Source organism: Staurois parvus, unplaced genomic scaffold, assembly GCF_062004578.1.
Source record: "Staurois parvus isolate SC_StPar_1 unplaced genomic scaffold, SC_StPar_1.0 ptg000530l, whole genome shotgun sequence".
NCBI lineage: Eukaryota > Metazoa > Chordata > Amphibia > Anura > Ranidae > Staurois > Staurois parvus.
The window spans coordinates 5,493,661-5,519,676 of NW_028318326.1; the positions used below are offsets into that span (position 1 = coordinate 5,493,661).

At 40.3% G+C, this 26,016-nt stretch overlaps 1 protein-coding gene across 7 annotated transcripts in view; it reads left to right on the top strand.

The window, feature by feature from the left end:
* LNPK (lunapark, ER junction formation factor) overlaps positions 1-26,016 on the top strand; it is a 97,522-nt gene that overhangs the window by 47,336 nt on the left and 24,170 nt on the right. For all 7 annotated transcript variants that reach the window (XM_089690461.1, XM_089690462.1, XM_089690464.1 and 4 more), the window contains 5 exons: positions 4,533-4,720; positions 12,976-13,034; positions 15,040-15,080; positions 22,098-22,181; positions 23,362-23,416. In XM_089690461.1, the coding sequence (XP_089546587.1) occupies positions 4,533-4,720; positions 12,976-13,034; positions 15,040-15,080; positions 22,098-22,181; positions 23,362-23,416 (427 nt within the window). The remainder of the gene's footprint in view (positions 1-4,532; positions 4,721-12,975; positions 13,035-15,039; positions 15,081-22,097; positions 22,182-23,361; positions 23,417-26,016) is intronic.

Below are 26,016 nucleotides of genomic sequence, written 5' to 3' on the forward strand. Positions count from 1 at the left end.
AGAGCCAAGAAAGAGGGTGCCCATAGTGTAGTATTTCAAGATTTATTGCATTAAAAGTATTAGTATCATCCACGTGGAGAAAATAGCAAGCATAAAACAAAAAATACAGACAATTTAGTGTAACGCTCTCTAACTCAAACCGTGATTAGAATCTCCAATGGAGAATTATTATGTGCCAAATGGTGAAACAGTGAAAACGAACAACTCAAAATAGTTAAATACTAAATGACACAAAAAAATGACCACAACACAATGTTAGATATATAGTGAAAACACTAATGTGCCCCCAACACTGGGAGATATAACCTACACAAAAAGTGACAAAATAGTGCTCCGTGTCCACCCACTCATATCAAAATACCAGTAAAAATCAAAACATGGTGAATATAATCTAAATAACTCATACAAAAAAAAAATATGTATAATGTGACACCAGTGTCCACAACAATAAGTTAAAAACATGCAGGTGATTATTGTGCGGTGTAGCCTCTGGTGATGACTCCACACACAGCTAGAATGGCTCCTCACCTCCTTCCTGTGACCCTAAAAGGGCCTACAGGCCTATTGGATCACTCCTGGATCCTCCTAGGTCAAAACGTATCCTCCAGAGAATTTCAAACCAGCAGACACCGCATATGTCATCCAGACCAGGGACCAGCTCGATTTCCCCTTTCTTAAATGGCTCTAATCAGTATGACCAGCTCTCAAGTAATCCATAAAGAGAGCGAACCTCCATAGCGTGATACCGTTTTATTAAGCAGTAAAATCAAATGTAACCATAACACTCACATTGATGATCATATTGTACATAGCCTTTAGAACCTCATGTATGGGTGTACTTGCATGGGTTCTTCTGGGAGTCCAAAGATGGCGTCCGCGCCGGAAGTGACATCACCTACGCGTTGCGTCACTGCTCACGTGACTTCATAAGGGTAACATCATTGGTCAACCATACTTATATAGGGAAGCAATCTGACCAGTCAAGTTAGTGGGTGGACTTACGGCGGCCATTTTCCCGTACCGCAATGATATTCTATCCTACCGCTGTACCAACCACTCTGCTTATTCTAATATACTTGGATAAGCGAAAAAAACATAGAGACTAAAAACCTTATTGGGATCCTTATGAGCAAAGAATGTCCCTATATAATCTAATATGCTCCTCCAATAAACAGTGGCCATTTTTACTGAAGCCCACAGGGATGGCTATTAACATATATTATATACAAAGGATGAAACCAACTAACTTAAACAAAACATATATCAGTTAAAACCCAAAACTGTAAACCACAATGGCTAATATAATTAACCATAACATTAAAATAAACTTTAATATATATAAAATCACTATATAACCCCTACTATATTGCACATCTCATACTAAAATCTCCATACCAACCAATAAGCATAAGACCTTCTGTCTGAGACCATATATACTAACAGTAACCAGGATAACTGATACTAAATAAACTATCGAACATTGTGTTGTGGTAATTGTGTCATTTAGTATTTAACCATTTTGAGTTGTTTGTTTTCACTGTTTCACCATTTGGCACATTATAATTCTCCGTTGGAGATTCTAATCACGGTTTGTGTTAGAGAGCGCTATACCAATTGTCTGTATTTTTTTAGGTAATAAGGTGCAGGTGTTAGCAGCTTATATAGGGTTATTAGGTCTGAGCGCAGGAGGTTTTCCCTTACATAAGCATAAATCAAAGCTGTGTAATATTGCACTGACCAGCCACACTCTAAGATGGCCGCCGGACCTTCATGAGGCTCCAGTGGCGTGACGTCACGGCGTACGGCTCCTCTGTGTTTCGTGCCACGCATGTTATCAAAAGGGGTGTGCCTGTACATATATATATATTTATATTATAAAAATTTGGCCCACCCTTTTGCAGCTATAATGTTTTGACCGGTTTTTCAGAAGTGCATTTGAGAGGTCAAGCGCTGATGTCGGATGAGAAGGCCTGGCTTGCCGTTTCCTTTCTAATTCATCCCAAAGGTGTTCTTTCGGGTTGAGGTCAGGACTCTGTGCAGGCCATTCAAGTTCCTCCACCCCAAACTTGCTTATCCACGGACCTTTCTTTTTGGACCTTGCATTGTGTACTCGTGCGCAGTCCTGTTGGAACAGGATAGCGCCATCCCCAAACTGTTCCCACAAAGTCTGGAGCATGAAATTGTCCAAAATGTCTTGGTATGCTGTCGCTATAAGAGTTACCTTCACTGGAACTAAGGGGCCAAGCCCAACACCGAAAAACATCCCCCACACCATAATCCCCCCTCCACCAAACTGTACACTTGGCACAATGCAGTCAGGCAAGTACCATTCTCCTGGCAACTGCCAAACCCAGACATGCCCATTGGATTGCCAGACAAGGAGCGTGATTTGTCAATCCAGAGAACACCTTTGCACTGCTCTGGAGTCCAGTGGCGATGTGCTTTACACCACTGCATCTGACGCTTCAGAATGTGCTGACCCCGCTCTCATTTTACGTGGCCTACCACTTTGTGGCTGAGTTGTTTTCAGTTGCTTCCACTTTGTTATAATACCACTAACAATTTACCGTGGACGATTCAGTAGCAAGAAAATTTCATGGATGGACATTGCACAGGTGGCAACCTATCACGGTACCATGCTTGAATTCACTGAGCTCCTGAGAGCGACCAGTTCTTTCACAAATGTTTGTAGAAGCAGTCTGCATGTCTAGGTGCTTGATTTTATCACCTGTTGCCATGGAGGTGATTGGAACACCAGAATCCAATGATTTAAAGGGGTGTCCTGATACTTTTGGCAATATAGTGTGTGGTGATTTTTGCTCTCGTGTAAAATATTCAGTATGTAGGCTTACTGATCAACTCAATGAATATCAAATGATGTGGTAAATATCAACTCATGTAAGATATAATGAAGGTGAAAAAGTCTTAGACCTCATATTAATGTAAGAATTCAACCAAACATGTAAAGCTCCAATATAATCTATTTGTTTTGCACACCACATGCTGTTTTTTTATCTTGCCTCTTAGATTCCACCTCCCATGTACAATATTTGTAAATGTAAAACACTCCCCAGATCTATAACCTCTTATGTCAAAGTAGCTCATAAATGCCAAAATCAGTGATTTGAAAGACCACCATGCACCACACTCCTTTCATATTCCTCCAGCCCAGACTCTGTATTATGACCCAGTCCTCTGGTTATGCTGCAATTCGAATAAAAGTACAATCAATCTCCATAGTGCAGTAAGTTAAAGCTCTGTTAGTAAAAGGGTATAGCACTCATTTTAAAACCACTGCTTCGGTTATTGTATTTAGGCGCATATACCATCTTGTATAAATACCCCCAATACTTCTGAGTTCCCTGCATGTCTGACATGTCTACCCTCAATACATTTCATCACGGGGTCTTCAGGAGACTGTTATGTAGTGTAATTTCGTAACATTTAACTTGCTGGCTTTCTGATAATTGCTTGGATGTTAACCCAGTGCAAGAAAATGTCAGAACACCTGATCTGTGTACTTGTTAAAAAAAAAAAAAAAAAAAAAAAATGCATTCAAAGCACACATTTTACTTTGCAATTGTCATGTAATTGATAAACGGTACGAAAACAGATAAAGGTGAATTCATACCAGACTTTCTCCCCAAACCCATATCCCCAGGGTTCCCACTGTGCTTGCCTATGTGGATACCGACTTGTCAGCACCCCTGCAGCTGTCCAGTGGTCAGATTTGAAATCCCTGCTCTTTCCTCGTCTGCTTCAGTGCTTCCAGGATGGACCATATGGATATTCTGTTTGGTCAGCGCTGTCTCGTGACAGCATTGGCCCATCAGAATCAGTCTGGTCCCTTGTTGGAAGCACTGACAGAGCAGGGATTTAAAATCTCCTGATTGTGGGGATGCTGACAACTTGGTAACCCTGGAGGTAAGTACAGCGGGAACTGGGGGGTGTTTGTTCACCTTTGCATTCTTTCTATAAAGGTGAACTAACCCTTTAAGTAATATCCTTATGTTTTTGTAGTAAGGGGTTCTTGAAAACTGGTTTACTATTAATGACTCTGCAAATTGCAAAACTTGTTTTTGGTTGTGGATAGAAATTGAAAGGAATTAGAACACCTGTCAATTTTTATTGCTGTCTGTGGCCCTGTTGGGGAGAGTCACAAAAATCCCTTTGTGCTTTTTACTGTTCTCACCGGGAGTAAAACAAAATCCCAAATTTTGGGTTGACACCAAAACGATAATGGAGAAATCTTTCTAAGGGGACACTAGTTCTGGTGACACCCTGAAATTCTTTCACTTTGGTGGGATTTCCTCTCACTTTGTTTTGGTTATAGGACAGGAAGTAAAGGGAAATCTCCAATGGAATGAAGATGGCAAAAGAAAAAAACTGATGGGTTATAACCCTCTAATCTATCCAAAATGGGGGAAGATTGTTTTAGCTTTACTTTAATCTGTCTCTTTACAACTGGTTTTAACTGTTTTGAAACTGATACATGTTGCAGTGGTTTTAAAGTTCAAAATCTTTCATTGTAGGAAATTCGGTCCCTGGAAGAGTTTCAGGATAAAAATCAGAAGCTGAGGAAGATTTGGGTTGGAAGGCTGCTTTTGTATTCCACCATTTTGTACCTTATGACTTGTCTTCTTGTTTACAAATGGTACTTTCCTGATGGATTGCCAGCAAGACTCCTGGTTTTTATTACATTTCTGCTTTTTCCAGCATTGTAAGTTTGTTTTGTCTTCTAATTTCATGGTTTGTGTTTTTTGCACGGACAAAACCACCACTTGCAAATTATCAGGTATTTTACTAAAAAAAAAACTAAGCAAAAAAACCCTAAAGTCTCATTTGCTTTGCAAACTCAGAGTGAATTCATATTTGTTCATGCAGAGGTCACTTTATTATCAGTGGAAAAAGTATAAAATTCTGGGATAAACACTTGTATGTGCCACAATGCATATTTTTTGACAACAGAAATCTGACTGAATAATGTACAACCAGATTATAAAGTGCAGTAAATTGAGGGATGCATATTTTGTGTTGGTTTTAAGCTAGCCATAGATGTATTGAAATTCAGTTTGTTCAGCGGGGACCTGATGAATTTCTACCCATCTATGGACATTACCATTTCCTTTCATGAGAAGTTAATCTGTTGATCGACTTTTCATGAACAGTCTTGTTGGAAATTTTTTGCTGTGTTCAGCGCATGCGGTCATCAGCTGAAGTGCTGATCACTGTATTCTGACAGTGGGGGAATGCCGCCGTCAGAATACAGTGAGCGGATTCCTGCATCAACATGGAATGTGTGGATGGGGAAGTCAATTTTAGTGTGTGTGTGTGTGTGTGTGTGTGTGTGTGTGTGTGTGTGTGTGTGTGTGTGTGTGTGTGTGTGGTTTTAGCCTGCTGACTGAACACAAAAAAAAAAAAAAACCCTATAGCTTGTATGGCCAACTGTGTGGGATTTCAAATCTGTTTCACGAAGCACACTGCTTTGTATGGCTCTGCTATTACAGGCACACAGTTAACTCTTTGATCACCCCAGATGTTATCCCCTTCCTGCCCAATGCCATCAGTACAGTGTCAATGCTTTTTATTATCTGATCACTGTATTGGTGTCACTGGGGATGTCAGTGACACAGTCAGTTCCCCCCAGTGTCAGAATGCCTGCCACAGTCCCACTATAAGTCAATGATTGCCGCTATTACTAGTAAAAAATTTTTTTAAATATATATACTGCCATTTGTAAACACTTTAACTTTCACGTAAAGCAATTAATTTACACGCATTGGGATTTTTTTTTTGTTTAGCAAAGACATGTAGCAGAATACATTTTGGCCTAAATTTATCTTGATTTTTAAAATTTTTTACTTGACGTGTTTAATAGCAAAAAATCAAATATATAATATATATTTTTTCTTTTAGTGTAAAAAATAAACGCACAGGTGGTCAAATACCACTGAAAGAAAGCTATTTGTGGAGGGAAAAAAGTAAATAAATTCGATGCAGCATTACATGACTGTGCAATTGTCAGTTAAAGTAACGCAGCGCCGTATCGCAACAAATGGCCTGGTCAAGGAGTGTTAAATCCTCTGGAGGGCAAGTGATAAGGATCCTGTGGACCACTTGGTGCTATTGGTTGCCTATGTTTTGTTTACCAGTGCTGGTTTGGCATGCCTCCAACCACCAACTAGTGTTTACAAATGAGTGGGCCAAGCCCATTTGCAATGTCTGTGCACAGGACAGGTTTGGCGGTTTATCTACTGCACTATGTTTATCATGGCCAGTTCAGCTCCATGGACTGGGTTGGCAGTGGCACTTTCGGATGTTTTCTGAGGGGGCCACAACTCTTCGACAAGATTTGTATGTAAATATGGTGGACCAGTTGGTTCTGGGGCCCTGCGCGCGCGTGTGTGTGAGATGTGACCTTGGTGACGGCTCCATTGCTCTCCAGGCCTTCCACCTCTACCAAGGTACATCGGTGGGTGTTGTTTTTTTTTGTTTTGTTTAGTTTTGCTGTTTTTGTTGGTTTGACTAGCTGTCCATAAAGTCATGGCACCTGTATTTATGGTGATCCCTGGGATGACATCCTCTAGAACCTTCCTGCTTTACGGTCTCTGGTTTTGACAGCACACCTCTTGAAAACACAGGGCTAGGGGGGTTGTTGGATTCAGTGGTCCCTTTATATTTTTATGTAAGGCAAATCTACCTCCAAGACTTTCACATTGCACCTGGAAGGTTTAAATAGTCTGGTGCATTACTCTGGGTTCCCATTCATGCATCTTCTCGGTGGCTCAGGCTTTTGCTTTCCCCCTACAGGGTGTTGATTGAAAGCTTGCCTTCAGTACCATTACGGGTCAGCTTCTGCTCCGGCAATTTTCCCTCAGGGTCCTCTAGCCACAAACTCTTTGCCTTGTACCTTTTGACCATGGGGTTCATCTAGTGGCTCCCCCTGTGCTTTCTCCATTGCCACTATGTGGGACCCGAACTTGGTTCTTTTGGTCCTACAGCTCCCTTTGTTTTGAGGGCGCTAGGGTTACTCCCCCACTTGTGCCGCTTTATACTAGGGGGTGTTCAAGCCAAACCTGGACTCTTGAGGTTTTTATATAATTAGAGAACAATTGAAACTGCATCTATTTTTAGACTTACAGTATCTCACAGAAGTGAGTACACCCCTCACATTTTGTAAATATTTTATTATAGTTTCATGTGACAGCACTGAAGGGATGACACTTTGCTACAATGTAAAGTAGTGAGTGTATGGCTTGTATAACAGTGTAAATTTGCTGTCCCCTCAAAATAACTCAACACACAGCCATTAATGTCTTAACCGCTGGCAACAAAAGTGAGTACACCCCTAAGTAAAAATGTCCAAATTGGGCCCAAAGTGTCAATATTTTATGTGGCCATTATTTTCCAGCACTACCTTAATCCTCTTGGGCATGGAGTTCACCAGAGCTTCACAGGTTGCCACTGGAGTCCTCTTCCACTCCTCCATGACGACATCACGGAGCTGGTGGATGTTGGAGACCTTGCGCTCCTCCACCTTCCATTTGAGGATGCCCCACAGATGGTCAATAGGGTTTAGGTCTGGAGACTTGCTTGGCCAGTCCATCTTCACCCTCAGCTTCTTTAGCAAGGCAGTGGTAGTCTTGGAGGTGTGTTTGGGGTTATGTTGGAATACTGCCCTGCGGCCCAGTCTCCGAAGTTAGGGGGATCATGCTCTGCTTCAGTATGTCACAGTACATGTTAGCATTCATGGTTCCCTCAATGAACTGTAGCTCCCCAGTGCCGGCAGCACTCATGCAGCCCCAGACCATGACACTCCCACCACCATGCTTGACTGTAGGCAAGACGCACTTTTCTTTGTACTCCTCACCTTGTTGCCGCCACACACACACTTGACACCATCTGAACCAAATAAGTTTCTCTTGGTCTCATCAGACCACAGGACATGGTTCCAGTAATCCATGTCCTTAGTCTTTGTCTTCAGCAAACTGTTTGTGGGCTTTCTTGTTCATCATCTTTAGAAGAGGCTTCCTTCTGGGAGGACAGCCATGCAGACCAATTTGATACAATGTGCGGCGTATGGTCTGAGCACTGACAGGCTGACCCCCCACCCCTTCAACCTCTGCAGCAATGCTGGCAGCACTTATACGTCTATTTCCCAAAGACAACCTCTAGATATGATGCCGAGTACGTGCACTCAACTTCTTTGGTCGACCATGACGAGGCCTGTTCTGAGTGGAACCTGTCCTGTTAAATCTTTGTATGGTCTTGTCCACCCTGCTGCAGCTCAGTTTCAGGGTCTTGGCAATCTTCTTATAGCCTAGGCCATCTTTATGTAGAGCAACAATTCTTTTTTTCAGATCCTCAGAGTTCTTTGCAATGAGGTGCCATGTTGAACTTCCAGTGACCAGTAGGAGTGAGTGAGCATTAGAACACCAAATTTAACACACCTGCTCATTCACACCTGAGACCTAACACTGAGTCACATGACACCGGGGAGGGAAAATGGTTAATTGGGCGCAATTTGGACACTTTCACTTAGGGGTGTACTCACTTTTGTTGCCATCGGATTAGACATTAATGGCCGTGTGAATTATTTTGAGGGGACACCAAATTTACACTGTTATACAAGCTGTACACTCACTACTTAACTTTGTAGCAAAGTGTCATTTCTTCATTGTTGTCACATGACAAACCTAGAATAAAAAATTTACAAAAATGTGAGGGGTGTACTCACTCCTGTGAGATACTGTGTGTGTGTAAATAATTTCGTATGTGTAAGGGAAAAAGCAGTAGCCAATTGGTTCATATGCTGACAAAAAGCAGAGTGACTGAGAAATGAGCTAATTTGTGCTGCAACTGCTCTTACTGACCTGTCACAAATAGGGGCTGGTCCAGAACAGTATCTGCTCAGAGGGAGTGGGTTGGCTGATGCTGTCCATGAGACTTGGGCCATCTTGTAATGGAAAAGTATTGTGGAGAAAAGCTCTGGGTTAAAATCGAATAAAGCAACAGCTGCTTTTTATTTGATCTTTTATTGGGCTATCCATTTTTATCTTGTTTTGGCTGGAGTTTTTTTCTTTTTAAGAATCCTTAGAGAACTGACCACATGAGTTCTAATGGCTTCCAGTTATCTTTTACTGAAGAATGTGAAGACTGCCATTACTAACCTACTTTTGTGAATGCTAATTTTCTTTGGCTTCAATTTCCAATGACTCGGCACAAGCATTATACAGGTTGGGACTCTTGATCAGCATAGTTGTTTGGGATTAGTAACTCAAGAACTGAAGTTACTGCAGCATGATCTGATGTTTACTCTAAGACCTAGTGCACACCACAAAAGTCCTCCGGAACAGTTTTGCATGCTTTTCTGCATGTTCTTTAATGGGTTTTTGATACGTTTCCAGATGCTTTTAATCTCTTGTGGTTTTGTCGTGTGTTTTTCAATTCCAGGAAAATAAAACACTGGAACGCACTGCGTTGGTGTGAACTATGCCATTAGAACCCATATAACATACTTTCCATGCTTTTTTGATGCAGAAAAAAAGCATTGCGCTGCATACAGTGTAAAGTGTCCACAAGGGCATCAAAAACCCACCAGATCCCAGTACCGCGAAAACAGGAAAAGGAAGCATAGAAAAATCATTGACTTTATGAAAATTAAAGATTTTATAATTGAAATAACCCCAAAAAAGGAGGGAAAAGAGCATCTGAAACGCATCCAGAAATTCATCAAAAACTCACTGGAATGTGTTAAAGTGCATGCAGAAACTCATCCGGAAGGGGTGTGGAGAATTGTTTGTGGTGTGAACTGGCCTTAACAAGAAGTGGGAGGCAATAATAGTACCCTGGTTAAGAAATATCTTTTGGTTTATGAATACTTTCAGATAACGGACTTGCTTAGAACTGAAGAATAATTATTGTACAGGGTTTATACAACAAAAACACCATATGTATTGATCCTTTTTATTTACCAGTGTTACTCAATATTATTGCATTTAATGAATAAAGGTGAAGACCACCACTTGAAGTATTATCTATATATTATATACTTACATTTTTGTCCTTTTTTTTTTTTTTAATGCAGTTTGTGATTGTAATATGTGAATGATGGTGACACCCCCTCAAGAGAATTTAACATGAAATTACATTATATAAATGGTAGTGATCCCTCCAAAATTTAGGAAAAAATATAAAGTTGCATTGTATTAGTAATGGTGGCTCCCCTTCAACAAGGATGCAATATCCATGTAAATACCCCTTTAAAACGCAATATTGAATAGAACATAAACCATATTTCACTAACACAATAGACAAAATCAATAACTTTGCAAGCATATATTGTATTGTGGTTAAGTGGAAACAGGAGTCGGAGGTTCCCATTATTCATTGGTGCAATCTGTGAATGATGTGAGACCTGCTCAAGGGAATCCTAAATATGCAGTTAGCATGTGTAAACGGTAGCGTCACCTCCAAAGATTACGTTTTATATAGTTGCAATATATTAGTCATGGTGGGACTACCTTCAAGAGGATGCAATATATCTGTGTGACACCCCTTAAAACACAATATTGAATATAGTAGAAGCACCACTCCACTTCCTACTGATAATAAAAACAATAACTTGTGCCAATGAATAAGGCCAATTGCACTCAGGCGTACTCATTTACTGATGTTTATGCTCAGAATCTTGTCGACAGATCCTGAGCAAAGTGTTCCGTAAAGATCTTGTATAAACACGCGTAAAGGTGCGTAAGCGCATAGACTAGTACATTTCATCTTCATTGTCAGTTTTTAACTTCCCTAGTGGTATTCCCGAGTGTAGCTCGGGGTAAAGTTTCAGCACCACAAGGGGTAACCCCGAGCTACACTCAAGAATACACTGCAGCATTGCTCCGGGATCTCTTCTTCACTTACCTTGTCCTGCGCTCCCGCGATGTCCCTCCTGCAGTGTCCCCGGCAATGTCCTCCGGCCGATGCCGGCATCAGTCTTCTGGGTTCCGTTCCCTATGACGTCAGGACGTACGGGGGACGGAACGGCGGGAAATTTAAAAATGAAAAAGTGACATTCACTAAATACACTAAAATCACATAGTAAAACATTACTGTATCAAAGCATTTCACATACATTTTGTCCTGTGCCCTGCCTGTATTTTTACCGTTCTTTCTGCCTGGAAACTGGGAAATGTCCATGGCGTCCAAAAAGTGTCCCTTTTTAGGTCAAAAGAGGTTTTAGACCAACTAGAGAACAGCGATAGTAAATTAGAACCACGTGCAGAATTGAGTGATGATTCGTGGGGAAATTTGTCACCAGACACTGAAAACGATTTTGCGACTTTGCTCAGCGATGTGGTGCTTTGTTTCGTCGAACTTTGCGCTCTGTTTCAAATTTCAGTGTTTTTGGTTTGATTATATTATTGAATTAAATATAAATTCTAATTTAATAATCATAAAAATATAATACGATTTCGTTTTTCAAATTTTAACATACCCAGGATATTTACTAGACTCTTGTTCGGACAGATTTCAGTGAGTTTTATTCCTAAAAATTCCGGGCATATAATAAAAAAAAAACAAAAAACATATTTCCATGCAAAAAAATGTACCGCTTTGAGCACAGAAATACTGACATAATCAGATCGCTAGGGAGGCTACTATACTCATTTATACTCACATAAACATGCCTATAGATGTGTAAATGTGTGTATAAATTACTGCACTGAAATGTAACATTTTCTATTTGTTTTATGGCTCTATACTCATCACTCTTACTGATCTTTACTCTGCCGTGTGGATTATTCCATAGACCATAATCCATTTCATTTTTTAAAAAGTGGTGTGGTTTTTTTTTTTTTTTTGTTTTACTCCCATGTGCATGAGACCGAATGGTGGCAACCTCCATACTTGAATCCAGCCTAAATGTAAAAGTCCTCAAATCTTCTATCCTCCATGCAGCAAATATTTTGGTTGCAAAAGACCATGTGGTGTCGTTCTCCATATGCGCCAATGCTCACCTTCATGTCCTATATTGGAAGATTTTAAAAGTGCTTTTCCCTCGTCTAAGTGGGATCCATCTCTGTAGCTATCTAGTTATCTCCAGATGTGTCCAGTTGGGTTCACTCACATTACGATTTCTCATGAACTTTTTTTAATTTTCAAACGCACACAAAAAGAACCAATACAAGGCCATTATGCTTATTGTTAAAAACACCAGTATTAAAAGCCTCAAAATAATTACTCACATTTTTATATGCACTAGAATCCAGTGCACAACAGAATATATGCCTGTGTAACATTAATTTGCCCTATTAAGGGCTAACGGATCGGCTTCACCTCACTGGAAGTGTAGGGCAGCCCTTCCGATCAACTTGATGTCACTGTTGTGATCTGTTTTGCCATGGTCACATAATTTTCTCAAGGTTTTATAGTCTATTCAATATTGCATTTTAAGGGCTGTTTACAGATATATTAAATCCTTGTTGAGGGGCAGCCACCATTACTAATACACTGCAACTTTATAATTTTTTTTTCAAATTTTTGGAGGTGTCACTACTGTTTATACATTGCAGTTGCATATTTGAGTGTCTTGAAACCGTGTCACCATCATTCACACTTTGCAATCGTGTACTGCACAATTTATTTTAAAGTTGCAATAGTTGGAAAGAATACATAATACTGTAAGTGGCGGGCTCCACCTTTTTTATTCAATGCAACAATATTGAGTCACATGTAATTCTGCACTTCCTTATTTACCAATGTGTTTTATTATCTTGGTGTGGGAACACGTGGATGCTTGCAGCAACCCAATTCTGTGTAGAGTTTGTCTATTTAACAGGTTTCACTTTGTTTACTGTGGTTGTGCAGTAGTTAATACATTTTAAGCATTGTATAATGACAACAATTTGGGCCCTGCTCATTGGTGTGCAATCTAAAGACTTTTTTTTTTTTTCTTTCCGCTCTTAATTACTTTAACAGAATATGGGGTGCAAGAACGGTGCTCATCATATGGTTTGCCAGACGTACTGAAAGGAATAGTAAGTTTATTAGCACAGCACTGTGCTTTACATATGTTACATTCACATCTGCCCCTGCCCTCAAAGAGCTTACCATGTAAGGTCACTAACTTGCACTTAGTAATGTAACAGCAAGTAACCAATTTGTGAGCTTGCCCCCTCCAATGCAAATAGTTTTCACATTGCATTCCAGAAAACTGAATACTACCTCCTAATTGGGGGGGGGGGGGGGGAAGGGTTAATTACCTTTTTTCCCAAGTTAAATTAACATGTAATTGTGGGACATCTTGTAAGTTTATGAATTATTTTTTTTTTTTTTGTGTATTTCCACTTTTACAGCCACGTTGGGATAACACCTGCTTTATATTTGTTGTGTGTTCCTATTCACAGAGCACAAAAAAAAAATAATTGCCGCTTACCTTCTTTTAGATGTGCTTTTCCAGCAGCCTAGGTATCTGGGCTTATTGGTGCTGGGTTTGCCATAATTATATTAATTCATTATCGGTTATAAACTAGATCTAAACATGGTCTGTTCTAATGGTTAAATATTGAGAAGCTGGGATTCTGCATTTGTATGTTAATGAGTGCAACATTGGCCTGTCCTAGGCTTTTCCATTGCAACAGACTCGCACTACACTTGTGTTGTAACACCTTCCTAAGAAAGGTCTAAAACGTAAGATATGGTGAAACGTTTTCTATATATGTATGCTACATGAATGGGAGCATACGAGTGCGTGTTCTCCCTACACTCACTGTTGGTGCACCTGAAATTTTGGTCACATTTGCTTTCATTGTTCCGGTCTCAAAGTAAATCTAAAGTAAGATCATGCACCTAGAAATGCCTGCTATTACCTTTTGAACTCTGCTCGGTGCTTCTGGAGACCTCTAGCTATCAGTGTGCACTGATGGCTCTATTTTGGCTGCTGGTATGCTCTTGATGCTGGTCTTGTGGGTGGAGTTAAGCAGTCATGCTATCTGAATGGAGCAAATGCCAATTTTGCAGTTTATTGGGTGCAGTTTGCTTTGCAGCTATTTTTGATAGAATCCCCAGACTGCACTGCCTAAGCGAATAACTTAAAGGAATGTGGCAGCACTGGATGAGATTTATAGTGGTTTTCTCAAGACTTCTGAATCTTTAGTGATCTCTGATGGCTTGTCGATGCTCCTAGGCTGCTCAGTCCCTGGAGGTAATGGGCAGGGTGCTGGTTCCTCAAGCTTGAAACTTTTTTTTTTTTGTGTGTGTGTGGGCAGCGAGGAGTGTCCCTTCATTGAAGAGTCATTTACATGAAAAGTTTGGCTCCATACTTAGTAAAAAACAAAATGCAGCCAGTGATTTGGGGAATTAAAGCACCCACCTTTCTTTGTTCTTTTGTGAGACTATCAGGCATGTTCCATGGAAGTACTAGGGAGACTGGTTCAGGGTCTTTAAGTTTCAGCACAATGTGAGGGCTGAAATGCTCCTTTTTGGTATGATGAGTTTCTGTAAATCATGTTGTGTTGGCATGTTGCAATGCTATTCATTATGAATAGTCCCGCAATGTGCTAAGGCTTTTGCAGCTATAACATGTATTGCAGCGCATCTCAAGGCATGGTAACTTCTTGTTTGTCAAAGTGTTTTTGGTCTGTTTTTGTTCATTGGCAGCCCATTTAAAATGCAGTGGGGTGCCTTAATGTGACACATGTTAGCACAACATGCATGTAATAACACAACGTCCAAAAATGGCAAAGCGTGAATCCAGCCTCTGTTTGTTTGTTCCTGAATTGCCACATGGGTACTTGCTGTGGGTCAGTGACTCAGAGGGGTGCGATTTTTGTTTTTTACTTTTTTGACCGTTCTCCTTTAAACATAACTTTCTCTAGTATATCTTCATCTTGAAGTCCTTTCTAGCACTGCATGAACTAGACCTTTTTTGTGGCCCTTTCCCCTATATGCCATAAGTTGATAACCACTGTTCTAACATTCAACCTGACCTGCTATTTTTTATTTGGAGAATTGAGCTGTAGTCCTTGTTTTGGTTTTTTGCAGATGAGGCACTGGAAGAGTTAAAAGCACAGAAGAAAAAGATTGTAAGTAGACTTTACTTGAACTATGTGTACTTTGCTACATATTGAAAACAGTCTGTGTAGTTCAGTAGAATATTCTATTTTCATGACACATCTAAGAGGTAATAAGACTTGGAAAATTGAGAGTCCCAATCAATATCTATGTTGATACACAGGCAGTAGTGTTCATTATTATTTTTTTTTTTTAATTAACTGTCCTTAAAGTGTTACTAAACCCACAACCGTAAAATCGGCCTGTATATGCAGTAAAACATGCTTGTTATACTCACTGTGGAACCTAAGGGGTTAATCATCTGCATTGTGTAAAAAAGTTGTTTGATCCTGTCTTCTTTGATCCTTCCCTTCTGCCACAGTCCCGAACCACTGCTGATACTACAGAGTCGTAGGAGGCACTCAAAGAATAAATACTCTACACATGCTAAGTTTGGTGTGTATTGATAGAGGGTGCATGTGATCAGCACAGGGCCAATCAACCATGTCCAGAGGGTCAGGGGTCATGCAGCCTTCTAGGACAGTCAGAGGAGAATGAAAACTCCTATAGGATTAACTAGTGCTCAGCTGAACACTGATAGAAGTCACAAGACTGCTCTAACTGCTGATGAGGAAAGGTGATTTTAGCAGTTTATATTTACTAAGATAATTGCATTTCCATGTTCTGTGTACTGTGGGAGATTAGATATAAAACAAAATATAGAAGACCGTGTTACTAAACTCAGGACCCTGCATTCACTATGTCTTATGTTTTAAGGTTACATACCACCTTTATTCTGTCCTAGTACGTAAAAACTGCATTGTATTAAGACATCCCAATTGAGGTTTTTTTTTTTTTTTTTTTTTTTTACACACAATGCAGTGTTCATATAGTTTGCATTGTTGGTCTTGGTGCTCCCATGAAGAAAATGTAATGAAAGTTTTTGCTTACATTAGGTTTCCCGTGTGCTGTAACTTGTACAGTTTGGGAAAACAATTGAGGTGAGTGTGAGAGAGATACCTTTACATGCACATGAACTTTATAGACATCCCAATTTTAGTCCATAGGTTTCAATATTGAGTTGGCCCTCCCTTTGCAGCTATAACAGCTTCAGCTCTTCTGGGAAGGCTGTCCAAAAGGTTTAGGAGTGTGTCTATGGGAATGTTTTGACATTTTTTCCAGAAGCGCATTTGTGAGGTTGGGCACTGATTGTCTGGCAAGGAGGCCTGGCTCGCAGTCTCCACTCTAATCCATCCCAAAGGTGTTCTATCAGGTTGAGGTCAGGACTCTGTGCAGGCCAGTCAAGTTCCTCCACCCCAAACTCGCTCATCAATGTGGTGTGTGTGTTTTTTTTTTTTTTTTTTTTTTTTATGGACCATGCTTTGTGCAAAGTCATGTTGGAACAGGAGGGGCCATCCCCAAACGGTTACCACAAAGTTGGGAGCATGAACTTGTCCCAAATGTCTTGGTGACACCTTAAGAGTTCCCTAAGGGGCCAAGCCCAACCCCTGAAAAACAACCCCGCACCATAATCCCCCCATTCACCAAACTTTACACTTGGAACAGTCAAGCAAGTACCGTTCTCCTGGCAACCGCCAAACCCAGACATGTCCTTTGGATTGCCAGATAGAGAAGTGTGATTCGTCACTCCAGAAAACACGTCTCCACTACTCTAGAGTCCAGAGGCTTGGATGCAGCTGCTTGGCCATGGAAACCCATTCCAAGAAGTTCTCTACCCACTGTTGTGCTAATCTGAAGGCCACACTTAAAGTGTGGAGAACTTTAACAGGGGTGTGGAAATTTTTGAAAAAACTATGTGTCCAGGGACTAAATCGGGCCCCAATCTACTTGTCCATCATGACAATCTACTTGTCCTGAGTAGAAAATTTTTTTTAACCAAAACCGTATTTAAATCTCAGGTGTTTTAAGGAATGTCTGGGGCTTTTAAAATCAAAAGGGGCTTTATGGTGACTTAAACGTTAAATATTTTTAACATTTCACTGTTTCTCCTCACCTCCCTGTTCCAGCACCACACCCAGAGAACAGCAGGGAGGAGAGAGACCTTGCAGTGTAATGAGCACTGATGATTGGTGCTCGTCTAGAAAGGCATGTCGGACTTATCCTTAAATCCCTTTCGCTGCCAGAGCTGTTTGTGTGTTTTTTTTTTTTTTTTTTATCTGCACATGTTTAAAAAAATCATATAAGGCCTGAAGATTAAACAAAACCCCCAAACATTATATATTTTCTGAAAGCAGAGACCCTAGAAAATAAAATTAGTGGTAGTTCCAGTTTTTTATGTCACACGATATCACAAAATTTCAGTAAAAATTACTCAAGTTAACTTTAGGGCACAAAAAACAAATAATCCATTTTTTTTTTTTTTTAATGTAAAATGTAAAAGATGAGGTTGCATCGAGTAAATATCCAACATGTCAAACCTTAAATTTGCGCTTGTGAAATGGCAACAAACTTTAGTACTCTATTTTCTATAGATGACACTTATAAAGCCCATTATAGGTCATTAGTATAGTGTTCCGGAGGTCTGTTGCTAGAATTTTTGCCCTCATTCTGGCGTGCGTGGTCACATGTAACACATAATCGTAGGCGCCCCAGCCTGTGCATTTACGTTTGTGCATATATGTAGGGTGGAGGGTCTCAAATGTTTTTTTTGGGGGGGGGGGGGGGGGTTAAAAAGTCCACTATGTGGTGTGGTGGGTTTTTTTTTTTTTTTTTTGTGACAGGTTCTCTGCAGACAGTTGGTGACTAATGTGCACTTCAGCATGTGCTGACCCTGCTCTGTCATTTTACGTGGCACAGTTGCTGCTGTTCCCAGTTGCTTCCACTTCTAATACCACTAACAGTTGACCGTGGAATATTTTAGTAGCAAGGAAATTTCATGGATTGACCATTGTCCGTGATAAGTGGCAACCTATCACGGTACCACGCTGGAATTCACTGAGCTCCTGAGAGCGACTCCTTCACCAATGTTTGTAGAAGCAGACTGCATGCCTAGGTGCTTGATTTTATATACCTGTGGCCATGGAGGTGATTGGAATGCCTGAATCCAATGATTTGGAGGGGGGTATTCCAATACTTTTGGCAATATAGTGTGTGTAAATTATTTATATAATTTTTTTTTTTCTATTTAGGATGTCCTATTATGGTCTCATTGCTGGGTTAATGGGATAATCGATTACATTTAAATTTCTACATATCCCTATTTTAAATGTGCATTCCGCTTTTCTCTAACATCACTGTGGTTCTTTGATTATACAAGATGAACAGCCCTAAAGCACATATTCTTGAATGCAGTACATTCCTGGTTAATACTCACTTTCCAGTTCCAGAGATTGCCTATAGCTGCAACCAGTATGAAACAAAAATTTTCACTGTGCCAAATGTTGCTCTAGTAACCAATCACTTAAAAGGTATGTTACGAAAGTTTTAGTAGCCTCTAACTTTCTAGATGATCTGCTTGTAAAGCTATTCATGTGTGTGTAAATTTTAGAACATCTCTTCAATGCAAACATTGTACCATTTGGGGTGTAAAATGCGCAGTGACAGAGAAAATGGGGGAGACTGCTCAAAATGACATCCCAGCTTGTTGGAAAACCTGCTCTTGCAGTCTCTTTCTGGAAATATCACTACTAATCACTTCATTCACAGGACAGTTGACTATCTGACAGGTATCTGCCATCATTTAAAGAAAAACTAAAAATAAGAGCGATATCTTGCAACTTCACTGTGCTCCTTCTAAAAAAAAATTACAAAATGTTCCTTTTACACCAGTCATATGATCATTTTGTTAAAATCAAGGTGAGGCATCAGTGGCAAGTGACATTCTATAGTCCTTCTACCCACGAGGGAGTGACTTCAGCCAGTGAGGTAGTAATGCAAACAGTCTGAGTATTTTCTCTCCACTGCTTGCACACTGGAGTTATATCTGCCCAGCTTCATTTTTGGCATTTTATAGATACAGGAAATGAGCCAAGAGTGTGCCTTGTACTGCGCATGCATCACAGGCAGTGTACCCAAAATAAAACAAAAGTGCTAAGGGGAAGAGGAACATATTATATGGTTGGAGACACTTGTCTGTTCTAAAACCGTCCACCACATAGTTTTTTTAATTTAGAGATTGCAGTTCCATTTTAATCACCTGCTGACCTCCTGAAGGATGGCCATACACTGTTGTATGGGAACCTTCACTGTGATGGCTGTCCTTACTGGTTCTCTTTTATCCATTAGATTGTTGCTGTAATCTTTAAAATAAATCTACTCGTACAAATGATTTTGCAGTTGTGTACTAGGATGCCACAGCTCCAAGCACTGCTTCAAGGAGTCTAGCAAAAGGAAATGAAATAAAGATTTTTCAGCCCTAATGGAAAATGAAGCTTTAACCTTTAAAGACAAGCAGGCAAGTTTCCGAAATGTTTTCCTCTTATTGAGTTTTCACAGCATTTGGAGCAAGCTAATTGCTTCTGCTAATAAATAATCTACAATCGATGCTGACAGCAGTTAATTGGCACCGAGACTTTATTCAGCAAAGCGCTTGGCTAACGACCTTCTTTAAATTAATAGCATTAAATGGTACAAGGAAATAAATCTGAGGAATTGCCTGTCATTTGCTGTCATGTCTAATAACTTCCGATAATGATGGCTGATAGATTTTTGCAGATTCCATTATTGAAGTTGCTGCATGTAATTATTCTCCTCATTATATGTAAACAATTAGCAACATTTGGTGTTTCCTTGCAATAAAGCCGTTAAATACCAGCGATACATTTCTATCCTTTCGTTTTTAAGAGCTCAAGTAGCAGAAGATAAGGGAAAGAAGTACTGATGGGCTTTACGTGAGGTGGCTGTTGAGCACTCATTATCTTTACACTCGTTATCTCTGCTAATAGATTACCTAGACTTGACAGTTTTGCGCTGAGGCAGAGCTTGATTGGCTTTTGGAAGTGCATTAATGCAATTTGTTTTGCTGTGAAAAGATACTCCTCCATTATGAACAATATGTACTGATCACAAAACTTGACCAGGCCTTTCAAATGTTTTCCCTGTGCATCTTTGCAGTCTTAAAATGATTCTAAAGGCATGAAGGTTTTTTTGCCTTAATGCATTCTATGCATTATATAAAAAAAAAAGAGCCCCTTTTGAGCGCAGCTCCCCTCCTATACTTATCTGAGCCTGATCTTGATCCAGCACTATGCACAAGGGCAGTGGCTCTCTTCTCTCTCCCTCCTCATTCGCTCAGAGACAGCAGTGGGAACCATAGTCTCCTGCCACTGTCAATCACAGCCAGTGAGGTGGGAGTGCGGGGCCAAGTTGTGCACTCTGTGGACACACAAAACCAGCTCAGGAGCGAGCTTCCACAAATGCCGCAATAACTAGATGCTTGCTATGGTGGGCAGTTGGTGAGGGAAGAAAGGCAGGCGTGATGGTGGGGGACCCAAGAAGAGGAGGATTGGGACTGCGCTGTGCAAAACAATTGCACAGGGCAGGTAAGTATGACAGGTTTTTTATTTTAAAGAAAAAATATGGGTTTATATTTACTTTAAGATCTGGGTGGCTAACTGTTGCAAATTTGAACTTTACTGTAGATCACTCCACAGCACTATTGATCCCTTGATGCAAAAGGCATTACCACTGACTAATAGTGAGGTTTCAAAATGTAAGCTGGCAGTCTATCTCCCCCCCCCCCCCCCCTTTTTTTTTTTTTTTTTTATTAGCCTGAAAATAAAAAACGCAGATTTGCACGTGATGGATGAATGCTCCATGCTGTGCTGTTGGATTGACAGCGGGCACTGCTCTGCTGTCAGCACACTGATCAACACTGCAGCCCTTAATCAAACTAAAAAAATGTTCCTACATTCCCTATTGACAGAAAAGTGGGACTGGCCAAAGATAAATGGAAACTCGGCCAGTTTCTGATGAACCAGCCAAATTGTTTTCATCCATCGATGGCCAGCTTAAAGGATGAGTTCTCCTTTTTCAACACCTGCATTCAGGCTTCCTGTCAGTATGTAACTGACTGCCTGTAAGAGTAGACAGCTTACAGAGAGTCTACAAGAGCCCTGCTTAAAACACATCCATTTTTTTTTTTTTTTTTTTTTGGGGTACGGAAGGAATGAAACCCCTCGTTGGTTTGCACTGTGCCCCAAGACTTTCTGGAGAGATTTCCCTTATTGTCAGTGATGATGGTTTCACAGGCAGCAATAGAAACTTTACACGGATCCCCATTTTGTATACCTATAAGAAAGTATTACGTTTTATGCTGAAATCACCTACGTATGGCCATCTTGTTTAAGTCTTCTGAACATGTTTGGGTTTATTTTGAAGATGCATAAAATAAAACTGCATTTTTACAGGATCTTATGTGCTATAAAAACTGAGTGTTTGAAAACTTGAAAGTTAGTGTTCCTAAACCCAGGACCCTTCATTCGGTATATCTGGTCTCCTACGGTTCAGAATACATGGAAATGCAATTATTTTCAGTAAATATAAATTGCTAAACACCTTTTCTCATAAACATTTGGAGCAGTCTTGACTTCTATCAGCGTCCAGCCGAGCACTGGTTAAATCTTGTAGGAGGAGTTTTCATTTTGCTCTAGGAGGATGCAGAACCTCTGACTTCTCTCTGGAAAGTGCTGATGGGCCCTGTGCTGATCACATGCCCTCTCCCAAGAAGAAGAAAGGATCAAACAGCATTTTTGCACAATGCAAAGTATTCACTCCTTAGGTTTATACCAAGTATGCTTTACTGCATATACAGACTGATTTTACTGTTGTGGGTTTATTAACACTGTAACTGGTCATCAGTTTGGTTTTAGGAAAACAATGTAAAAGCCAGATATTGTTATGGCATGCAGAAACTGTCCCTGCTGCCTAAAGTTGACCCTGCTTCCTTGGAAGGAATCTGTTTTGTGACGTTTTCGGTTTATGTTGTGCAGTAACTGATCTTTGCATTTGCTTGATTTTCTTAAGAGACTTTAAATTTAGCAAGTATGTAATATATATATTTTCAATCTCACTGTAATGTTGAATTGCAGCTTGAAGAAGTAATGGAGAAAGAAACTTACAAGACTGCCAAACAGATTCTGGAAAGGTTTGATCCAGACTCAAAGAAGTCCAAGGTAAGCACATATAATTTGCTGCAAGCTAAACTGTGTCATAAGAAACGTTTGCTGTGTTAAGCTGATTTGATTTCAATAAATCTGGGACTATTAACATGACTTTTTTTTTTTTTTTTTTTTTTTTTTTTGTTTGTTTTTTTGTTCTTGGTGTTGTCTACAGTAAACCGTGCAGGCATAATTTTTATAAAACATGTATGTCCTCATTTATCCCTTTTTGTTCAAGTTTAAATAAAGAAAAACTCCCCTGCTGTCCCATACATCAGTCATATTCATATTCAATTCAATATTCTAATAGTTAAATATAACACTCCCCTCCCACCAGGCTGACAGTGCCCCTTGTACTCATTCTCCAGAGTGAGGGTACTCTAATACATGAGGTGTTACTGGTCAGATCACCAGGTGAAAACAGAGGGATGAAAGCCTAAAAGTACTAATGCATCCACCACATTTTGTGGTAAATTGCAATATATTACAGTTTTGTTTTTGGGTTTAATACCGCTTTAAAGCGGAACTCTGGCCTCCCCCAACCTTGTTATAATTCCATTTGTACCCCCCTAAATTTTTGTTCAAATGATGCTTCAGGACCAAGTTTATCTTCTGCTTACTACAGACAGGGCCCCCATTAAGGTATCCATGTCACTGCCTGTGCAAGCAGATGGGTTTTAAGCTGACAAGTCCTCAGTCATACATTGATCTGTTTGGGGACAATGAATTGTTGAATGTTATAGGTATTGTCAATAAAATGTCATAAGTATTTGTCACTAAAAAAAATTCCAGTATCTGCATTGCTACAGTTCGTGGTTATTTTTTACCTAAATCCTTGGCATCTGTACACTTGATTTGTATTTCCTGGCTGAGTCTTCACAGTAAATGGAAGACTGCTGGATTTGGCACCCACAGTACTGAGCTGCTGCAGACTGTGTGGCCTAAATCTGAAATCTAAATCTTACTACTCACAAGACAGGTAAGTTTATACATATTCTAATACCTCTACCTATGTTCCTACAGCTGCCGAATGCACTCCCGATTGTATAAAAAACAAAGTTTAGTTAATCTTTTTGAGCCTGGGGTGTACTGTTAACAATCTGGGAGTTTTGCTATGTGGCCTTATCTAGAAAGTGATTTGGGCTGCCATCTGACTAAAATGTTTTTTTTTTGTTTTTGTTTTTTTTTGTATCAGGAACTTGAGGTCCCTTCTGCTGCTGCTTCTCCTAATACTCCAAGACCAGGCCAAGGTACTGAATTTTTTTTTTTTTTTTTTTTGGAAGCTATAGGAAAACATGATTTTTGGCTAGTGCATTCTGTGGTACTAAGGCTGGCCATACATTATAAAATTATCTGCAGATTTTTGGTTTAGATTTACCAAAAACCATATAATAGGAGGACAAACCTAAACAACACTTTCAGTTGTATCCAATTAGGCAGGCCCTTGCACTACATAGTTGAAGGTAAATCTAAAGGAAATTGGGCAGAAAATCTGCAGATAATTGTATAATGTATGGCCAGCCTTAGGGAGACAAATCCTCTTTTATTGTTAGGAATTGTTAGGTGTGGCTAGATGTTGATGAGCTGCAGGTGTGTATAAATTTGCAGATTTGAATTGCATTTGAATTCTGGAGCAGTGCAGAAGTGTTTGTCACTCCATCAGAAGAAACTGACGTGGTCTTCACTGGCGGAGTTATTGAGTGTGGGGGGAGCAAACTGTGTGTGTATATGTGTGTGTATATGTGTGTGTATATGTGTGTGTATATGTGTGTGTATATGTGTGTGTATATGTATGTGTGTGTATATGTATGTGTGTGTATGTATGTGTATATATATATATATGTGTGTGTGTGTGTGTGTGTGTGTATATATATATGTATGTGTGTATGTGTGTGTGTGTGTGTGTGTGTGTGTGTGTGTGTGTGTGTATGTATATATATAAAATTCAATTTTTTTTTTTTTTAAATTAGAGGCCATAGTTCTACTTTTAGGGCCAGTTCACACAACATGCAGTCCAGTGTTTTTTTGTTTTTTTTTCTCTGCATCAAACTCCTTGATAGTAGGTTACTTGGTTTCCAATGGCATAGTTCACACCAGTGTGGTGAGTTCCAGAAAGAAAATAGAACATGCTGCATTTTTTTTCTAAACTACTGGAATGCAGTAAAATGCATCATGAATGCACCAAAAACTTACCGGACTGCACATGTCCTTAAGTTGAAGAAAAAGGAGAACAAAATGAACTGTACACGTTAATAGACCCCAGCTCTCTCCATAAAACGCATCTGTCATGGCCCATGGTATCACAAGAGATATGTTCATCCCTTGTGATGGCAATAGTTGATTAAAAAAAAAAAAAAAAAGTGCTTTACCTCTGCTTCCTTCTGGATGGGTACAACCTCAGTAAAACCTTAGCTGCACCCAAATCCCATGCTGTGGGGACAGCCTGTAATGTGGCTTCTGACACTGGATCTTGCATGAGTGGCTCACCTTGGCACTCTAGTTGAGTTAGATGTAGGGTGCTATACAGATCCACGGTTATAGAGCCCAGTCCCTGAAGACCACAAGGCTTGGGTTTTATATATAGTCCAACATTGTGGACCAGCAAGAGAGGGTCACCCAGTCTCTGACTGGTAACAAGTGAAACAGAACCATGTTTGGAACACAATGAAAATATTTTAAACTTTGTGCTAAAATTCACTGAGCTCAGTCTCTGGTGGATGGCCAGGTGTGCACCTGGTCACACTTTACCCACTGCTTTTGCCTACCGCCTTTATACGGTACTCATGCGCTTCCTCCTGCCCTTTCACCATTAGAATTTGTTGCAGGAAAGTCTACACACCTTCTTTCTGGAAGTGCTTACTCCAGTGACCCTACTCTACTCTGAGTACTGTACAGGGGAAAACCCTCACTTGTCGCTGTGGTGGAGACCAGGTGAAGGGGGAGCCAATTCTAAACAGGCAAACCTTTGCTTTGCGCAAACAGCTGGCAGGCAGTATATTTTGCCAAATTCCACTCAAGGACTCCCCAGCTCAACATTTTTGTCAGCATGGATAAAGCAAACTTTCATTTAACTTACCCATGCTCAACCATTGTTTTAATGGACCACCACTTCAGCTCTGACAATGGAAAAACTTTTCTTTCCCTACAACTGAAATTTTCTTACAACAGAAACTGGGCTGTCAAGCTGGGGAGGAGTCTTCCAATCCTTAACAGATCAGGGAATAGGGTCAGGATGGGAAATCAAACTCCACTTCAACATCTTAGCTCTCACAGCAGTCAGGTTGTCTCTCCAGCACTGGACCCACCTCCTAAAGGGATACTCAATTCAGATGCAGTCCAACAATGCCACCACATCAACCATAAAGGGAACACACACAGCCTGGCTGCGTTGAAGGAAACAAACCAGATTCTCTCATGGACTGAAACCTGCTGCCAAGGGATCTCTTCATTCCCCGGAGTGGACAAATGGCAGGCTAATTACTTCAGCCGCCACTGCCTGGACCAAAGAAAATGGTCGTCTTATACAGATGTGTTCAGTCTGATATGCCAATTATCCAGGTGTGGACATCCTAACCTCCAGATACAAGCAACCTCTGTGGCCATACCCAGGGATCTTCTAGCACTGGCCTCAGGTGCTCTAAATTTCCCTTGGTCTCACTGCAGCCTAATCTTTGACTTCTCTTTACTAAGAATTCTGCCTTTCCTGCTCTGTAAAGTAGTGCAAGAGAGGAAAACTGTGATTCTACTTGCATGAAACTGGACACACACAACCTGATACACACGTACTCAGACTTCTAGCAATCATCCCTGGTCTCTTCCCAACAGTCCCGACCTGCTAATTCAAGGCACC